General features: G+C 38.4%; 1 protein-coding gene across 1 annotated transcript in view; it reads right to left on the bottom strand.

Annotated features, from left to right (window-relative positions):
* The window catches only part of NAA25 (N-alpha-acetyltransferase 25, NatB auxiliary subunit), a 73,190-nt gene that overhangs the window by 35,483 nt on the left and 18,383 nt on the right, over window positions 1–19,324 (bottom strand). Inside the window, exons 5-11 of the mRNA XM_059408449.1 lie at window positions 15,047–15,121; window positions 13,759–13,866; window positions 13,205–13,283; window positions 8,949–9,060; window positions 8,228–8,317; window positions 6,727–6,896; window positions 4,372–4,484 (exon numbers count right to left, since the gene is read on the bottom strand). Coding sequence (XP_059264432.1) covers window positions 4,372–4,484; window positions 6,727–6,896; window positions 8,228–8,317; window positions 8,949–9,060; window positions 13,205–13,283; window positions 13,759–13,866; window positions 15,047–15,121 — 747 coding nt within the window. The remainder of the gene's footprint in view (window positions 1–4,371; window positions 4,485–6,726; window positions 6,897–8,227; window positions 8,318–8,948; window positions 9,061–13,204; window positions 13,284–13,758; window positions 13,867–15,046; window positions 15,122–19,324) is intronic.

Genomic DNA, 19,324 nt, shown 5'->3' on the forward strand with positions numbered 1-19,324 from the left:
TGACCTGAGCCGAAGGCAGTCGTCCAACCAACTGAGCCACCCAGGCGCCCCCGGTCTTCATATTTTTGATTAAATGCCTATATAGCTTCTATTGCCAGCTGTTCCATTCTTGTAAGCTACTCTACATATTAGTGATGCTTATCATTAATGCCTTCTTTTTTTTTTTTAAGATTTTATTTATTTATCAGAGAGAGAGAGGGGGAGAGAGAAAGCACAGGCAGACAGAATGGCAAGCAGAGGCAGAGGGAGAAGCAGGCTCCCTGCTGAGCAAGGAGCCTGATGTGGGACTCGATCCCAGGACGCTGGGATCATGACCTGAGCTGAAGGCAGCTGCTTAACCAACTGAGCCACCCAGACGTCCCTCATTAATGCCTTCTTCAAGGAATGCTGAAGAATCTTCCAGACAGGTTTTGTCATGAAACAATGCATTCATTCTTTATTCTAGTCTGTACCATTTTACTGCTATGCAAAAAGCTTCTTTAAAAACTGTAATCATTTGTTTAGCTTAAAACCCCAGGGCAAAGGAAATCAAAAGATAAAAACATCACTCTGGATGAGCCACTTCAGGATAATTGGATTCAGTGGCCTACCTGTAGGGGCTTATCCCAGTCTAAAAAGATTGGGACTATAGCTCTCAGCTTGAAATTTACTTAAATGGTTTGCAATCCTCTGACAAACACACTGCTGAGAGGCAGAATTTTTAGCTACTGAAGTCATCCTACATTTAAAAAGTTGTGGCAGCAAAATTACTCCCCCAATGAAAATTTATGTGGGTCTACAAAACTCATTCCAACAGCTTTAAATCCTTTGTTTCACAGAACAAGGACTACCCATCACTGCTAGTATTCCAGCATTTCTAGAGGGTTCAACTCAATAGATTATTTACTACAGGAGGTCACATGAGATGACCTAAGAGTTTCAAACATACTAATACAGTAGAGCTTATACTAGATATACATTAGCAAACCCTTATGAATCTCAGCTGAAGGCAATTAAATGTCCCTTTAATGCAGCTTCATTAGTTGATGCTGCAACTTTTAAGATGGGAAGCAGCGGAAGACATGATCAATTGTTCCAAATCTTAGCACTTAGTACATAACATCTGCAACAAATTCTAACTGAAAAAATCTCTTCCACACAGTTCTAGATTCTGCTTAAATCACTCTACTAACATGAAACTCACACATTGTATTTTAGAGACTCTAACTACTAGAAAGACCTTTTTTCCACTGGCCAAATTCTGAATTCCCTGTAACAACTTCCTACGGACCCCAATTCTCATTCCCTTTTTGTACGGGAGCTTTTCAATTATGAGAAAGGAAGGACTGTGTCCTCACCAGACCAAACCTCACTTCCATTTCTCTCTCCTATGCTTTCAAGTCCTCCTACAACCCAGAACTCCTTTTCTGGATATCCTACAATTAATCTGGAAACTTCTAAAGCTTGACCTCAGCCCTGTAAACACAGTACTCCAAGAATAGTTTTACTAGGGGCGCCTGGGAGGCTCAGTGGGTTGGGCCGCTGCCTTTGGCTCAGGTCATGATCTCAGGGTCCTGGGATCGAGCCCCACATAGGGCTCTCTGCTCAGCGGGGAGCCTGCTTCCTCCTCTCCCTCTCTGCCTGCCTCTCTGTCTACTTGTGATCTCTGTCAAATAAATAAATAAAATCTTAAAAAAAAAAAAAAAGCTGGCTCCCCCTAAAAAAAAATTAAAAAATTTTTAAAAAGTTTAAAAAAAGAATAGTTTTACTAAACCAAAGTGAATGGTGACAGTCATTTCACAATCGAGAGATCATTGGCTACTTACCAGTTTGGGAAAGCACTGCTCCATGTGCCCTAGATATGTCACCCTCAAAACTGCCAAGCATCAAACCTTGTGGACTGAACATAAAACCACCAAACAAATACTCCAGTAACCTCCACTATGGGGGTGACAGAAGGCACTCTGGAATAATAGGTGGTGGCAACCCTGTGATAGGAAGGCTTTGCTGCAACCTTCACTAATTACAGAGGTATTTATGAGTAAAACTGATCAAATCATGGACTTTCTTTTATACATGCCACTGTTTCTTTACATGGCACTCTATCCTACCCCACATACACTGTTCTTCCAACTGGTACTCCACCTGCCCATTACCAGGGACACTCTGGACTAAACACTAAAAACTCATACTGTGGAACAGGGTATGAAGTACCCAGAAACGGGTGAGCAATCTGACCCAGTACATGTTGCTGTGGATGAAGAGTCTAAAGATAAGCTTCCCCATTTCATTATGTAAGAAATTTACATTGGTTCATTTACAGCAAAAACTCCTAATATATGACAACTAACTACAATGTGGTACACTGGATTAGATCACAGAACAGAAAAAGGACAGTAATGGGAAAAGTGGGAAAATCTAAATAAAATCTAGGGGTTAGTTAATAATAGTGTACCAGTGTCTTGTTTTGACAAGTGCACCATGGTAATTTAAGATACTAACAAGCAAGGGTTAAGACTATAGTGTAACTTTCTGTACTATCTTTGTGACTTCTCTATAAATCTAAAATTATTAAAATAAGTGCATCAAAATGTAAAACCTTGCTCTGCAAAGGATCCTATTAAAGGGTGAAAAGACAAGCAGAGACTGGGAGAAAATATGTGAAACCACGTATCTGACAAAGGAGCTATATCTAGAATATCCAAATTCTCAAAACTCAACAGTAAAGAAACAAAAACAAACTATGAAAGGAGCAAAAGACAGAAACACATTTCACTGAGAATATAAAGCTGGCAAATAAACACATGAGAAGACGTTCAACACCATTAACCAAGAGGGAATTAATTACGCATGAAAATCACTATATACCTGCCAGAATGGCTAAAGTAAAAAACGGTGACAACACTAAATCCTGATGAAGATGCAGAGAAACTAGATCACTCATTTACTGCTAACCGGAATTTAAACTGGAATGGCAACTGTGAAAAAGTTTGGCCATTTCTTTAAAAAAAAAAACTAAACAAGCAGCCATCATTACATTACTGGGCATTTTTTTCATATAAATGAAGAAACAAGTTCACACAAAAAGACCCACACACGGGACACCTGGGTGGCTCAGTTTGTTAAGCGGCTGCCTTTGGCTCAGGTCATGATCCCAGCGTCCTGGGATCGAGTCCCACATCAGGCTCCTTGCTGGGCAGTGAGCCTGCTTCTCCCTCTGCCTCTGCCTGCCATTCTGTCTGCCTGTGCTTGCTCTCGCTTCTCTCTCTATGACAAATAAATAAATAAAATCTTTAAAAAAAAAAAAAAGACCCACACACAAATGTCCACATCAGCTCTATTTGTAACAGCCAAAAACAGGAAACTGGATGTCCTTCAACAGTTTATAAAGAAATGGTGGCACATCCATACGACAGAATACTATTCAGCAATACGAAAGAATGAACTATTGAAACATTAACATAGATGCAACTCCAGAGAATTATGCTGAGGGAGGAAAAAAGTCAGTCTCAGAAAGTTATACATACTATGGCTCTATTACAACAAATTCTTAAAATGACAAAATTACAGAAATAGAAATCATATTAGTGATTGCCAGGGGACAAAGAGACAGGGAAAGGGGAAGGTACAGGGAGATGGCAGCGGGTAAAAAGGGGTAGCACGTGGAATCCTGGTGGTGGAACTGTTCTGTATCTTGACACTGGCAGGGGTCACTGAGTCCACGTGCAATACACTGCACTAAATACTTATTAATGTACCACATGTACACACCCAGATGTAAAACTGCTGAAATCTCCACAAGGTCAGTGAATTGTATCAATGTCAATTTCCTAATTATGGTATTATACTATAGTTAGGCAAGACGTTACCAGTGGGGCAAAATGGGAATGGGCTATACAGAGCTCTCTATATTATTTCTCTTATAACTGCATGTACATCTATAATTATCTTAAAGCAAAACAAAACAAAAACACCATAAAACAAAAAGACAATCCAATTATCCATCAGAGGCTTATTCTCTTCATGGCTAAATTTTTTTTTAACCTTTTTTTTTTTTTAAAGATTTTGTTTATTTAATTTGACAGAGATCACAAGTAGACAGAGAGAAAGAGAGGGAAGCAGGCTTCCTGCTGAACAGAGAGCCCGATGCAGGCCTCGATCCCAGGACCCTGAGATCATGACCTGAGCCAAAGGCAGCGGCTCAACCCACTGAGCCACCCAGGTGCCCCTTCATGGCTAAATTTAACAAGAAATCATCTCTTACTCTATTAGCACCTGGAGTCCTTGGCTTACTGAGCAGTTACCTTGGCATCTCATGTTCACCACTCACACACAGATTTAACCTAGTTACAAGTAATATAGGTACCCAACAGAATTCTGAACTGTACTTACTTTTGTACACTGTGTAGCAGGTAGCAGGTCAACAAACACCTTGAGGTCTGTAAAACAACAAGGTTTATCCCCAAACCTTTTAAAATACTGGAACATTAATTCTTCTGGATCGCCTAAGAGAGTGAGAGAAAAAGAAATCACTACATTTGCTTCTGCAAATTTAAGAGGTCTGATTTGAAAAATATTTATTTCTTTTATTTCTTTTTCTTTGTAATTTAAAAATTTTATTTATTTATTTGACAGAGATCACAAGTAGGCAGAGAGGCAGGCAGAGAGAGTAGAGGAAACAGGCTCCTCGCTGAGCAGAGACCCCAAAGCAGGGCTTGATCCCAGGACCCTGGGATCATGACCTGAGCCAAAGGCAGAGGCTTTAACCCACTGAGCCACCCAGGCACCCCAAAAAATATTTATTTCAATTAAATTAAAATTTTGCTTGATGGGGCACCTGGGTGGCTCAGTCAGTTAAGCATCCACCTTCAACCCAGGTCATGATCTCGGGGTCTTAGGATCAAGCCCTCCATCAGGCTCCTGATCAATGGAGAGTTTGCTTCTCCCTCTACCCCATCCCCAGCTCATGCTCTCTGTGTCTCTCTCTCAAATAAATAAATAAAAACTTAAAAAAAATAAATAAAATTTTGCTTGAATACCTGAATGAGAACAACAATGAGGGCTGCAGGATGGCTTGCCCGTTTAAACAAATATTTTAAAAAGGAGCTGAATCTTACAATCTCAACTAGTTTACTTGTTATTACACTTAGGAAATGTGACATTTTTCATTAATTAAAGTTTAAATACCTAAAAAGTTTTCATTAAAATTTAAATAAAGACTGAAGTTTATATAGAAACATTAAACAAATACGCTTCTTTCCACAGTTCTTGGAAGTAGTAAATGTTAACTGAAGGGAATGTTTCACATGCACAACACAATAGAAAATGGGAAGAGTACCAAGCCAATAACTCCCAACAAGATCACTCACTGTGGAAAATTTAAACATGTATCTACAGAAGCTACCAGTGCCTTTTATTTTTCCTCAAATTAAAAACAATTAAAAACAAAAAATTTAAAAAACAAAAAAAAAATTAAAAACAAAAAATAAAATAATAAAAAATAAAATGCTCTCAAATTAAACCAGAGTTTCTATAAGATTTTAGGTCTTGGTTTCTGTCCACATTTCAGAGAACTAAAGTCCATCATGGCTTTAATCATGGCTTTAATCTCAAAGGACACTGATCCAAGACACTAAGAATCACTTACTGATCTGTGTAAAAAAAGTTTTGTGGGGGCACCTGGGTGGCTCAGTTGGTTAAGCAACTATCTTCCGGCTCAGGTCAGGATCCCAGAGTCCCAGGATCGAGTGCCACATCAGGCTCCCAGCTCCATGGGGAGTCTGCTTCTCCCTCTGACCTTCTCACCTCTCATGCTCTCTCTCACTGTATCTCTCTTAAATAAATAAATAAAATCTTGAAAAAAAAAAAAAAAGAATAAGCTGCAAAGAGCATTAATTAGATGATTAAAATGAACAGAGATGATCTAAGATACTGGAAGTATCTTTAGATACTGGAAGTGCTCATCATCTCAGGACAACTGATGCCAAAAAGCAGCCTCTTTTAATGAGAAGCAAATTTTCATAACGATAATTGGGGGTGTTCTTTGGAACTTTATCTTAAAAAAATGAAAATAAAAAATTAAGAAAGTTCATTATCTTAAACTTAAAATTTAGGCTATAACTAAACCATAAGCTAATTATTAGTATGAGCAAAGAATTACCACTTTTTGAGGGGAAGGGTGCCATTTTCCAACAAAACTGAATTAGCATATATGAGATCCATCATTTTCAAAAAAACATCTAAGGGGTTCCTCAACTTTCCTGAAGGCCTCTCTTCATGCTTTATTATCTGAATCATGTTTTCCTCCTATCCTGTCATTGTCCTTATAAATTTTCTCTTAACTGTTAATTGTTCTAACTCTGCCAGATGTTCTTTCATCAATGATGTGAGTGCTTGAAGCAGATTTTCAAGAAACCTTTCATCCACTTCATGAAATCTTGAAACTTTTTTTACAAAACTGGCTATTATACTGTGAAATTGATTTTGACATTAATGTTGAGTCAAAAAAGAATGCCTGATAAAGACGCTGGCAAAAAAGGAAGAGATGCTAGTGTCGAGTTGAAGACATAATTGAGAGATAATGGAACAGTAATCTATTCATGAGTAAATATTTTCAGGTTATGAAGGTATTTGCTTCCCAAGCATGACTTTATCATCACAGACCTCAGAGAATGAACACTGCACTTGGGTATGGAGAGCATCCCTGTATCTTCTCCAAAGTTCCCAAATCATATTAAGGGTTCTTACCCAGTTTGTACTCATCATTAAAACCTTGACGTCTTAAACGTCTAATCAGTTCAAGTTTAGCAAGATGTGGTCCTCGGAGATGGCGGGAACTTTTAGATTCTTCTGTTATCCGATCTTCTATAAATTTCACAGCTTCTTCTGCAGAATAATGCACTTCTCCTTCTAAAGAGCTAGGTATAAATACACATGGAAAAAGGTATGTTGTACCTCTACTGTCCATCCTAAAACTTAAAAGTGAAGCCAAACTGACTTCAAGAAACAAATTAAAAAATAAAAATTTGTAATTTGATAATTACAAAATAGTAAGGGAGTAAAAGAGAACTATGAGCACATTCTGACAACTAACATGGCAAAGGATTACTCCCAATTCTGGCATCTGATTACTGATCTGTGACTAGTTCTCTACCTCTCTCTTTAAAATAAGAATGGAGGGGCGCCTGGGTGGCTCAGTGGCTTAAGCCTCTGCCTTTGGCGCAGGTCATGATCTCAGGGTCCTGGGATCAAGCCCCACATTGGGCTCTCCGCTCAGCGGGGAGCCTGCGTCCCCCCCTCTCTGTCAAATAAATAAATAAAACCTTTTAAAAAAAGAAAAAGGAAGAACGGATAACTTTATATATATAAAATATTGCCTGATTAAAAAAAATGTAAGTAAATTTTACTTTATTGCTTTAAGAATGAACGCTGAGAAAAATGGGATCACTCAGTCAATATTACAAAGTAAGCATCAGCTCATCACCACCTTAAATCCTTACTTTTTAAAAAGATCCCATTTATGTTTGTGTTTTTGTCTAGAATAGCAAAGGAAAAAAAAAAGGAAACCAGCAACAATCCAAGTGTTCATTAGTCCATCAATGGGGAACAGGTTAAATGAATTACATCTCTAAAATGGAGTTCTCTTAAGTCACTAAAAAGAATGAAAGGAATCTATATATACCACATATGGAAGATGCCCAAGATATATTTTAAGGGAGAAAATACGAAGATACAAAGTTGCAAACCATTGTCTAATATAACTGCATTTTTATGTTAAATAATGAGAATAATTACATTAGTTTGTTGACTAAATCTGGAAGAAAGGACTCTAAACTGCCATCAAGAGTTATCTCTGGGGGACCTGGCTGGCTCAGCTGGCAGGACATGCGACTTGATCTTGGGTTCAGAAGTCATGAGTTCAAGCCCCACACTGGGCGTAGAACTTACTTAAAAAAAAAAAAAAAAAAATTATCTCTGAGTCAATTATATCTCAATAAAAGTGGGGAAAAAATGTTATTTCTGGGGTGATAAGATATTTAGGAACACTTTCTACCCCATACATTTCTGCACTTAGTTTTAAGATTTCTTACATTCATTTATTTTGTAATTGTAAAAAAATGAAATATCTTCCTTTCAAAGGAACACACTACTGAGACCAAAATAAGAATTCTATTAGGCTTCCAATGAAATCATTTTGCTACACCATGCTAAAAAGTGCCACTATAATTCAGGAAAGGAGTCAACTTACTGTTCACCTTCAGCAGGAGGAGTCCAGGCCTCTTCAATCAGTCGAAAGACAGAATCGAAATAAGTCAGATAGAACTGCCAGTCATCTGAGCTAAAATCAGATTGAATGGTGCACACAGGATTAAACCCAAGTTGTGACAAGTCTGTCCTAGGAACCATGATACTCAATTTATTTTCTAGGTTACATTTTAGTCTTTACTAGGAGAACCCCAACCCTCCCTCAGAGTTTCCTCTGCCACCCAAAAAGGGAATTCGAGAGGCATGTTCAAAGTAAAAAACTTTTAGGAAAAACCTTCAATGAAATAAACAGGTCCAGAAAACTAGTATTTTTTTTTTTTTTTTTTATACATGAAAACTAGTATTTTTAACAGAAAACTCTCATGTTAGTACTTCCTCAAAATGGGCAGCTGGTGGCGCAGGGCGGGGGGCGGGGGGGGACACAACACACATGTTTCTTTTAGACCAATACTATGACAAATTAATGATTTTTAGCATTCATTCTGAAGACGTAATACTTCACACACTGATGGCCTAAGTTCCATTACACCTCTTTACTGAAAGATAAAGTTTCATCAAAAACTTTTAAAAAAATACCTAGGCCACATTACTGGCAAGATTTATGCCCAGGAAATATAAAAGACAACAGATTAAAAAAAAAATTCAGTAGTGACACCTGAGAGCCCCACTCCAGTCTCATGGCCCAGAGAGAACCATCTACTCACTTTTTCAGTAAGAGGCGCCTGGAAAGGGCATTGCACTCTGGCCACCTGCTCAGCTTCTTATACATAGCCATGCATTTATTTTCCCGACTCTGAATCTCGCTCGTCAACTTCTCTACAATTAAAAGTTATAAAAATTGATAAGCTGGTTTCATTTTTCCTCAGAAAACCGAATAAAGTCCAAACACAAGAAGGAAAATGTCACATTTTCTTATTACCTTAGAAAATGGGACCACTAGTAGATACAAACTATTATCTTATTAAAGACTATTTTCCTGAAAAGAAAAAAATAAATTTCTGATACTAAACTTTTATAATCATTTTTCCTATAAACTACAAGGATCCAGAATGTACTGAGTGTACTGAATGTACAGAGTTGTGGATCTAATACATGGGATACATGTATATATAAAACCCCAGGGGCGCCTGGGTGGCTCAGTGTGTTAAGCCGCTGCCTTCGGGTCATGATCTCAGGGTCCTGGGATCCAGTCCCGCATCGGGCTCTCTGCTCAGCAGGGAGCCTGCTTCCCTTCCTCTCTCTCTACCTGCCTCTCTGCCTACTTATGATCTCTGTCTGTCGAATAAATAAATAAAATCTTTAAAAATAATAATAATAAAAAAAATAAAACCCCAAAAGCCTTTAGGAACTAGTATATTTGATCCATAGACAGACTTCTCATCTATACAAAATAATGTTGAATGAGCTTGAACTGGAATGGGATGAGCCAGGTAAGAAGTTAGGAACAATACAAAAATGAACAGAGATGAATCAAACACTTTACCAACAGCAAGGAACAGAAAATCTATGACTACTGTTTCTGACCAAATGAGATTTACCCCGACCTCTCAGAACAGCTTAGCAAATTACAGATACCAACAACCACATTATGAATTTCCTACAGATAATCTTCATTTTAACTATCCTAAACTATAATCCAGCTGGGTAAAAACAGAAAGGCTGACTTCACCCATCTGCGAGGAGGCTGAAATTAAAGAATTAAAGATAAGCAACATTAAAACAATAAATACATAAAATCTTAAAAAAAAAAAAAAGCGGGGGATGGTGGCTAAGTGGCTCAATTGGTTAAGCACCCTCAGGGTCCTGGGATTAGCCCACGGGGTCAGGCTTCCTGCTCAGTAGGGAGTCTGCTTTTCCCTCTCCCTCTGCCCCTTCTCTTGTCCCCCAACTCATGCTCCCTTTCTTGCTCTCAAATAAATAAATCTTTAAAAAAAAAAAGAAATAACAAAATTCCTCATTTTATATAATTAGTTAAAAGCATTAGTTTTTTGACCACACACAGTCAAGTAAAGATTATACATATCTGTATGAAATAAAGTTATTTTATTTTTTAAATTTTATTTATTTGTCAGAGAGAGAGTGGACAAGCAGGGGGAGCAACAGGCAGAGGGAAAAGCAGGCTTCCTGCTACACAAGGAGCCTAATGAGGGACTTGATCCCAGGATCCTGGGCCATGACCTGAGCCAAAGGGAGATGTTTAACCAAATGAGCCACTCAGACATTCCTGAAATAAAATGTTTTAATGATTCCTAATGAGAAATCTGAGGCTACTCATCTACAGTTAGATTCCCCCAATGACTGTAAAGGCATAATTAAAAACCAGGTTTGTCAAAACAACACTGGATTTCTAGGACTTTCTCCTAAGGAAATCATCAAAAATGGGTAAATGTGGGGCACCTGGGTGGCTCAGTTGTTAAACATCTACCCTCGATCAGATCACGATCCCAGGGTTCTGAGATCGAGACCCACATTGGGATCCCTGCTTGCTGGGAAGATTGTTTCTCCCCTTCCACTCCCCCTGCTTGTATTCCTGCTCTCTCGCTCTCTCTCTCTTTAAAAAAAAAAGGATAATTGTTAGGAACCTAAATCTTTGTCATAAACATCTTCAAAGGGGAATGGTTAGATCAATCTATGAAGTTCCTACATTTAAGTTTTCCAACCAAAAGGGAAGAAGTATTTTCACTACAGTGGAAAAGAGCTAACTTCTTTAACATATAAAATGCTCTTGCAAATCATTACGATTAACCACATTTTCAGAAACAGGCAAAGGGGGCGCCTGGATGGCTCAGTGGATTAAAGCCTCTGCCTTCAGCTCAGATCATGATCCCAGGGTCCTAGAATCGAGTCCCTCATCGGGCTCTCTGCTCAGCGGGGAGCCTGCTTCCTCCTCTCTCTCGGCCTGCCTCTCTGCCTACTTGTGATCTTTCTGTCAGATATATAAATAAAATCTTAAAAAAAAAAAAGAAAGAAAGAAAGAAATAGGCAAAGGATGGGGTGCCTGAGTGGTTCAATGGGTTGAGTGTCTGCCTTCAGCTCAGGTCATAATCCCCGGGTCCTGGGATCAAGCCCCACACTGGGCTCCCTGCTCCACGGGGAGCCTACTTCTCCCTCTCCCTGTGGATCTGCCTATTTGTGCTCTCTGTTAAATAAATAAAATCCAAAGAAAAAAGAAAAGCATCTCAAAGAAAATATAATGGCTTTTAAACAAATAAAAAAATTATCCTCCCTCAGAATTAAATAAAAGTTGTAAAATGTTTTATCAGATTAAAAAATATTAAAGTTTGACATAGGGCACCTGGCTGGCTCAGTCAGTAGAGCATGTGACTCTTGATCTCGGGGTTCTGAGTCTGAGCCCCATGTTGGGTGTCGAACATATTTAAAAAAAAAAAAAAAAAGAAAGCAAGTTTGGTGTGTCTGGTGTCTGGGTGGCTCAGTTGTTTAAGCATCCAACTCGGTTTCAGCTCAGGTCTAGATCTCAGAGTACTACGACTAATCCCTGCACTTGGCTCTACACTCAGAATGGAGTCTGCTTGTCTCTCTCCCTCTGCTCCTCCCCCAGCTCACACTCACTCTCTTGCTCTCTCCCTAATAAATAAATAAATAAATAAAATCTCCTTCTCCCTCGCCTGCCACTCCCCTTGCTTGTGCTCTCTGTCAAATAAATAAAATCTTAAAAAACAAACATTAATTAATTAATTTTAAAAGATCTTCAAGAAAAAATTTTTTTTTTTAAAGATTTTATTTATTAATTTGACAGAGAGAAATCACAAGTAGATGGAGAGGCAGCCAGAGAGAGAGAGAGAGGGAAGCAGGCTCTCCGCTGAGCAGAGAGCCCAACTCAGGACTCGATCCCAGGACTCTGAGATCATGACCTGAGCCAAAGGCAGCGGCTTAACCCACTGAGCCACCCAGGCGCCCAAGAAAAAATTTTTTTAATAGAAACATTGTGTCAGCTGAGTAAGATTACTCTATGAGCTAGGTAGAGTACCTTCTCAATTCGCAATTTGAATTGCGAATTGGGGGTGGAGTGGCTCAGTTAAGCATCTGCCTTTGGCTCAGGTCATGATCCCAGGGTCCTGGGATGAAGTCCCACATTGGGCTCCTTGATGAGGGGAGCCTGCTTCTCCCTCTGCCTGCCACTCCCCCTGCTTTGTGCACTCTCTCTCTCTGACAAATAAATAAAATCTTAAAAAAAAAAAAAGAAAAGAAAAAGAAAAAAAACTGGGAGGAAGAAGAAGGAGGGGAAAAGTACATCTATAGAAGGATACACAGAACAAGTTAACTGGCAAAGAACCTAGAGGACAAAGGATTGGAGAGCTGGGGTATAATCTTTCTTTCACCTATCTTAAATTTATTGAATCCATGAATTATTTTCAGTTTTATGATATTACTTAGGAATGCCTGGGTGGCTCAGTTGTTAAGTGTCTGCCTTTGGCACAGGTTCGATCCCAGGCTCCTGGGATCAAGTTCCACATCAGACTCCTTGCTCAACAGGGAGTCTGCTTCTCCCTCTGCCTACTGTTCCCTTCCTTGTGCTGTCTCCCTCTCTCTCTCTGACAAATAAATAAAATCTTTAAAAAACAAAATATTTTCTAAAAGTAAATGTCTATCATACAGGAAAATCTGGAAGAACATTAAACAAGTGATTTTTTATGTCTTTATAGCTTTATGTTTCTGTATAAGGAAGAAATTTTCCACAATAAATATTTTTCATGTGTGGGACACCCTGGGTGGCTCAGTCAGTTAAGCATTTGCCTTCTGCTCAGGTCATGATCTCAGCATCCTAGAATCAAGCCCCAAGTCAGGCTCCTTGCTCAGCAGGGAGTCTGCTTTTCCCTCTGTTCACCCAGCTGTGCTTCCTCTCTCTGTTTTCTTTCAAATAAATAAATAAAATCTTTAAAAATATTTTTTTCATGTTTAAATAGAAGGAAAAAAACTTGAAGAAATCTTTAAAAATTACCTCCTAATTTTCCTCTGATAACATCCAAGGCTTCCTGGTACTTTCCCAAACGTTCCAAGATCATATAATAAAGTTCAACCTTACAGAAAAAACAAATAAGAAATGCAACAATCAAAACTTTTCAGTAAGAACAATCGCTTGCATGTTTTTAAAAAGTTATCTAGGGCCATCTAGGTGGCTTGGACAGTTAAATGTCGGACTCCTGGTATCAGCTTAGCTCTTGATATCAAGGTCATGAAGTCAAGCCCTGCCCTGGACTCCATGCTGGGTGTAGAGCCTACTTAAAAAAAACTAAATTTTAATTTAATTTAATTTTAAAAATATCAATAGAAAAGAACACTATCTTCAAATGAGATGAAATCGGCAGTAAGAATGTTCATTATACTTAAGCCTAAAACTTCATATTTATAAAAAAGGCAAGAATGAGGACCCAGCTCTCTAACTGGAGTAAGACAGCAGTTCGTAATACTGTAATACTATAATACATAATACTGTAGCAATATCAAACTCATGAGAATACAAAGTAGGGCTTTTGTCGGACTTCCCTTACTCACTTCAGCCTCGGCCTCTATCTTGTCTTCTTTCACCATTTTTTCTACCATTCTTTCAGCAAGGGGCAAAAACATCGTTTTTGAGAGGTTTTCATCCTGTGCCGATATAGACTATAGGAGAAAAAAATAAATATTTCATTCTAATTTCTCCCCCGCTTGCACTATTTATATTACCCGGCAGACCATTACCATGACGCCAGCAGATAATTATCGTTCACTACGTCAAGAATTAGACCTAATTTGAACTTACCACGAAGATCCTTTAGATTTGCTTTAGAAGAGATTTGTTAAAGATTCATTATTCTACACATTTTTGACAAACTGGATTTCCACCATTACTTTTAAATGGCCTGTATAAACTATAAATGGCCTATATAAACTAAAATAAGCTTTTAAATGGCCTAACTTTTAATAGGTTATTCATACATTTTTCTAGAACTGTGTTAAGAGGGGGTATGCCTATACTGCTCATTATATGTAAAGGGTATCATCAGGTGTTTGAAGAGAAAAGCCCTTCAGATGTCCTTTTGAGATGCTCACATATTGGAGGGAAAAAGCCAATACCTTCCATTTATACAGCCTAGTATTAACTAGTTTCGAAAATTAAGATTATCTTAGATTGATAATTAAAATCAAAGCATATTAATAATTTTAACATTGCCTGAGATTCCGCTCAGAGCTCAGTAGCTCAAGGTAGCTATCATGCTTATTTCGTAGCTAAACTAAGAGGTTCCCCAACAGCTCTCTAAGACATGTCCTGAACCCAGTATATGAACGCAAACCTGTCTGCACCCAGAGCCTCTCTGACTTAACTGCTACATTTTAACTCTTTCCTTCCCATCTTCTCTTACACACTATCTCCTTTTGACCCCGACAGTAGCTCTGGGAGATAAGGATCTCTATTCTGCGGAAGAGCAACTGAGGTTCAAAAACCAGAATTGGTAAAACAAGGCCATCCAGTTCAATAACATGTTCACTAAACAGTATTGTCTTAAAGAAAAACCTCAAGCAAAATATCAAATATTTCGAGGCTCATACTTAATCAAATAATCCAGTAATGGATCTAAGATTCAGGGGAAATACAGTCTGTGCTACACACAAATAAACCGATATACCAACTCATGAGGAATAAATACCAAACCCCCCAACTCAAAAAGTAAACTGACAGTATGTAGAGTCTCTGTTTGACACATGATGCAACACATTACCCAAGCTGTTCAGAAGACAAGGACAAATAACTATACACAAAAATAAAAACAAATCTCAATCCCATTCTAAATACCATACTCACTTGCATAATTAAGCTCATCACAGACCAAAAGTAATAAGGGTTTTTGGGGACAATTTTATATAGAGCCATGCCAGCCTGAAAGACAGAGAGCCATAAATACTTAATTTAGAAAACATCATACAGAGGGCAATTAAAGATCTAGATAGTTACTTTAAGTGCCTAGTGATTTGATGGGTATTTTCTATGGATACCAATATAGGTAATCACAAAGGTGAATTTTTATATCATCAGGAATATTTCACCTTTTGAACCAGATTTCTTCAAATTAAAAGCCATTATTTTTGGAAAGCATAGTAATCCAATATGGTTCTGACAGACTACCAACAAACACAATTTGGCTTATGAATGTACACCAACAAACTTACCTAAAAATACTGTACAAACCAGTTATAGTAAAACAAATAAAAAAATCCAGACAGTATATTTAAACTTAAAATCAGAAAACTTATCTCTGACATTATTTAAAAAATAGTAATTCCTAGGTTAGGAAAACAATCAGGTTCTTTCAAAATACCATTAACCAGAACTGAACCCTTTCTTTGTGAAATGTACAATATGAAATACTTAAAAGCAGGGACATGGCAACAAGGAACAAAATAGATCTATTCGTGTATAACTGAGAATCTGCCCATAATTAGCCAATTAGTAATCAATTCTAAGAACTCAGCTAATTGTCTCTGTTACCATTTTTTTAATCTTTTGCCTATCTTCAATCCACTTGAAAAATTACATGGAGTCCCTATTAAGTGGAAGGGAATGTCTATTAATACCTGCCCATGATACAAAAATTGAGTCCTGGTCCCAAACACACTTAAAAGCTAGGGAAAGTGGGGTGCCTAGGTGGCTCAGGGGGTTAAGCCTCTGACTTTGGCTCAGATATGGTCCCAGGGTCCTGGGATCAAGCCCCACGTCGGACTCTCTGCTCCGCAGGGAGCCTGCTTCCTCTCCTCTCTCTCTGCCCTGCCTGCCTCTCTGCCTACTTGTGACCTCTGTCTGTCAAATAAATAAATAAAATCTTTATTTAAAAAAAAAAAAAAAAAAGCAAGCTAGGGAAAGTGATAAGACAAATAGTCAAATGACTAAAATAATACTTGGCAAAAAAATAAACATCCTATACAAAAATACAATGCTTTTTTTGTTTCCAAAAAAGGCATGGTTAAGTTTGTTCATTCCTTTCTTTTTCTTTCTTTTAAAGGAAAGAGGGGAAGGGAATTTAATCATAAAGTCTTCTTCAAAGTAGCAGTCTTTCACATGAACCTTGAAGGTCGAACAAAATGTCTACAGGCAAAGATGGGGTTAAGGATACATATACACAAATACAAACATTTGGAGTGAGCAGCTAAATGAGTGAATCAATTCCAGGTAGAAGCAAAATGAATCTGAACAAAAATATTAAAGAAAGAAAAGACATGTTGACAAGAAAAAACAGGATGTTTGGCTATAAATAAGGATTAAGAGGACTGGTAGGGGAAAAGGGCCAAAGGGTAACAGATAACATGGTTGTAAAGCACTCAAAAAGGAGTCTGTTATATAGAGTAAGGGAGTGACATGTACACATCTATATTCTTCTAGAAAGAGTATTTTAGCTGTACCATGAAGGAAAAAAATAGGAGATGAGGCAATGAGGAACTAAACCAGGATGAGGTAGATCAAAGACACTGTAGAGAAAGAGTCAAGATGATTTAGAGACAAAATGGACAATACAGAATAAGGAGAGTCTAAAGGGCACCTGGGGGTGGGGGGGTGCTCAGTCGGTTAAGCATCTGCCCTTTGGCTCAGGTCATGATCTCAAGGTCCTGGGATGGAGCCCTGCCTAAGGCTCCCTGCTGAGTGGAGAGTCTGCTTCTCCCCCTACCTCTGTACCTCCCCCTGCTCATGCTCTCCCCTGCTTTCCCTCTCTCTCTCACAAATAAATAAAATCTTAAAAAAAAAAGAAAATCAAACAAAAGGAGAGTCTAAGATGACTTAAGGTCCCTGCTTCTAACATCAAACCCTGGAGGAATGGAATGAAAAGTGCTGGAAAACCAATTTTACTTGACCATCTGGGGAAAGAAAACATTTTTATAATGACATACAGAAATAAAAAAGGAGAATATAAATTAATATGAACTTTTCATACAAAAAAAAAAAAAGACAAAAATTTCATGCCTGCAAACACTGATACTCTGCTGATACAGAAAACTTCTGAAGACACACAAGTTTAAAAAACAAGGCTGTGAGGGGCACCTGGGTGGCTCAGTTGCTTAAGCCACTGCCTTCAGCTCAGGTCATGATTCCAGAGTCCTAAGATCCAGCCCTGTATTAGGCTTCCCCTGCTCTGCAGGGAGTCTGCTTCTCCCTCTCCCTCTGCCTTTCACCCTGCTTGTGCTCTCTCTCTCTCTGTCAAATAAATAAATAAAATCTTTAAAAGGGGGGGGGCACCTGGGTAGCTCACTGGGTTAAAGCCTCTTGCCTTAGCCCCAGGTCATGATCCCAGGATCCTGGGATCGAGCCCCACATTGGGGTCTCTGTTTGGCCGGGAGCCTGCTTCTGCCCCCTGCCTACTTGTAGTCTCTGTCTGTCAAATAAATAAGTAAATAAAATCTTTTTTAAAAATAAAAATAAAAAATAAAAAACACTGCTGTGAACTGGAGAGACAATACAGGGATGTCAAAAAACAAATAAACGAAGGAATGTCATTATAGAAAAAGAAAAGTCCAATCACCTTTGAACCCATAGCAAATCTTCATTCAAGATGATTTTAAGGGGTGCCTGGGTTAAGCCTCTGCCTTTGGCTTAGGTCATGATCTCAGGATCCTGGGATTGAGCCCTGCATTGGGGTCTCTGCTCAGTGGAGAGCCTGCTTCCCCCTATCTCTCTGCCTGCCTCTCTGCCTATTTGTGTTCTCTCACTCTCTCTCTCTTTCTGTCAAATAAATAAATAAAATCTTTAAAAAAAAAATAAAGATGATTTTAAAGATTTTTTATTTATTTATTTGAGAGAGAGACAGTGAGAGAGAGCATGAGCGAGAAGAAGGTCAGAGGGAGAAGCAGACTCCCCATGGAGCCGGGAGCCTGATGTGGGACTCGATCCCGGGACTCCGGGATCATGACCTGAGCCGAAGACAGTCGTCCAACCAACCGAGCCACCCAGGCGTCCCGATAAAGATGATTTTAAATATTACCTGCCAGGGATGTCATTTGGGACAGCAGAAATCCTTAAGTTTTCTGATTCCCTGGCTTCCCTCACTTTTTTACCTCCACAAGTTAATGCAAATCATTCAATTATCAATAATTTATTGTGTAGATGCTATTCTAGGCACTGAAGATTCCACAGTGAACAAAACAAAAATGCTCACGCTCAAGAAACATGACATTTAATTTGTAAACTACCTTCTACCCAGACTGACATATCACTTTCAAAATAAACATACACAAAAACTAAGAAACTGTAACTATCTTAAGCAGCGAAAGAAGAAAACAAAAATAAGACATTTCATTCTGAAACACTGAACACCGAAATGCTCCATTCTTCCAATATATTAGCATGGAAGAATGTAAAACAAGCTATCACAGAGTGCCTGGGTGGCTCCTTTGGTTAAGTGTCTGCCTTTGGCTCAAGTCATGATCCCAGAGTCCTATGATCGAGCCGCATGTCATCAAGCCCCATGTCTTACTGCTCAGAGGAGTCTGCTTCTCCCTCTCCGTTTGCCCCTCCCCCTGATCCACTTCTCTCTCTTGCTCACTCTCTCTCTCTCTCAAATAAATAAATCTTTAAAACAAACAACAAAAAAACAAGCTATAGCTACAACATACAAAGGATTAATGACTATTAAGCCACATCAAAGCAGTGGCTCCAAAGAGCAGGATGCAAAAGTATATGTGTATCTCTGCCAACATGTAAAGTTCAACTTTCTCCTTCATTCAAAATTTACCCTAATATTGTCATTGCACATACTTGTCCTTTTTGTTATTTTACTGCATGTATATATAATAAACATAGTTCAAAAATATGTTTTGTGGGATCATAAAATTAACATATACCTAAAAAAAAAGAAATTAAGAGAAAGAAAAGTATCATAGGCCTATATCCTGGTAACATTTTAGTACATTCCCTTAGAGATATAAGACAGAGACATAGTACTATTCGAGGGGAAGTAGGGTGTTGTATTTTATTCTACCATGTGGATGAAGCATAATTCCTTTAACTCTACCTGTATTAATGGACATTTAATATATTTTACTTAAAACATTCCTAGAAGTAAAAATTCCTTTGTATGTGCTACCAAAGCAAGCACAG

The sequence above is a fragment of the Mustela nigripes genome, chromosome 8 (genome assembly GCF_022355385.1).
Source record: "Mustela nigripes isolate SB6536 chromosome 8, MUSNIG.SB6536, whole genome shotgun sequence".
Classification (NCBI taxonomy): Eukaryota; Metazoa; Chordata; class Mammalia; order Carnivora; family Mustelidae; genus Mustela; species Mustela nigripes.